The sequence below is a fragment of the Octodon degus genome, unplaced genomic scaffold (assembly GCF_000260255.1).
Source record: "Octodon degus isolate 3935 unplaced genomic scaffold, OctDeg1.0 scaffold00279, whole genome shotgun sequence".
Classification (NCBI taxonomy): Eukaryota; Metazoa; Chordata; class Mammalia; order Rodentia; family Octodontidae; genus Octodon; species Octodon degus.
The window spans coordinates 629,208-629,932 of record NW_004524855.1 but is presented as its reverse complement, the minus strand read 5'-3'; the positions used below and the strand labels follow the sequence as shown (position 1 = coordinate 629,932).

Below are 725 nucleotides of genomic sequence, written 5' to 3'. Positions count from 1 at the left end.
GGCTCAGGCATCTCGGCCACGAGGCAGGTCCAGGGGCATCTGGGCTCCCCTCGAAGCACCCATACAGGCCTTGGGCTCTGTGAGGAAGTCCCCACGCACTCCATGTGATCAGTATTTACTTAATGTGCAGGCCAGTGCCCAGGTAAACAGAGCCTCATAGGCAGAGCCTTCCCCAGCCTCCCCCTCAGGCAATGCCAGCGGATATAAGTGGCACCGGACCACCAGGGAGGCACACACTCTGAGACCACCGGCCTGGGACACCAGCTCTTCTGCTTCCTCCATGAAGCTCAGCGCCACCGTCGCCCTGCTCCTGCTGGCGTGCAGCTGCAACTCTGGTGAGATGGAGGAGCCCTGGCCCTGCCCAGCTTAGGGCGCACGGGCAGAAAGGCCTGGCAAGGAGAGAAGACCCCATACAGATGACAGTGTGGGTCACGCACACGGGAGCGTGGGGCTCACGCACACGGGAAGCAGGGGCTCACGCACACGGGAGCATGGGGCTCACGCACACGGGAAGCAGGGACTCACGCACACGGGAGCGTGGTGCTCACATACAGAACGTGGGCCTCTCCACACACACAGGAGGGTGGGGCCCACGCACACGGGAAGCAGGGGCTCACGCACACGGGAGCATGGGGCCCACGCACACGGGAAGCAGGGGCTCACGCACACGGGAGCGTGGTGCTCACGCACACGGGAAGCAGGGGCTCACATACAGAACGTGGGCC

At 64.4% G+C, this 725-nt stretch overlaps 1 protein-coding gene across 1 annotated transcript in view; it reads left to right on the top strand.

Moving 5' to 3' along the window:
* The first annotated feature begins 280 nt into the window (after positions 1-280).
* Scgb1a1 (secretoglobin family 1A member 1) overlaps positions 281-725 on the top strand; it is a 3,110-nt gene continuing 2,665 nt past the window's right edge. Inside the window, exon 1 of the mRNA XM_012512814.1 lies at positions 281-335. Coding sequence (XP_012368268.1) covers positions 281-335 — 55 coding nt within the window. The remainder of the gene's footprint in view (positions 336-725) is intronic.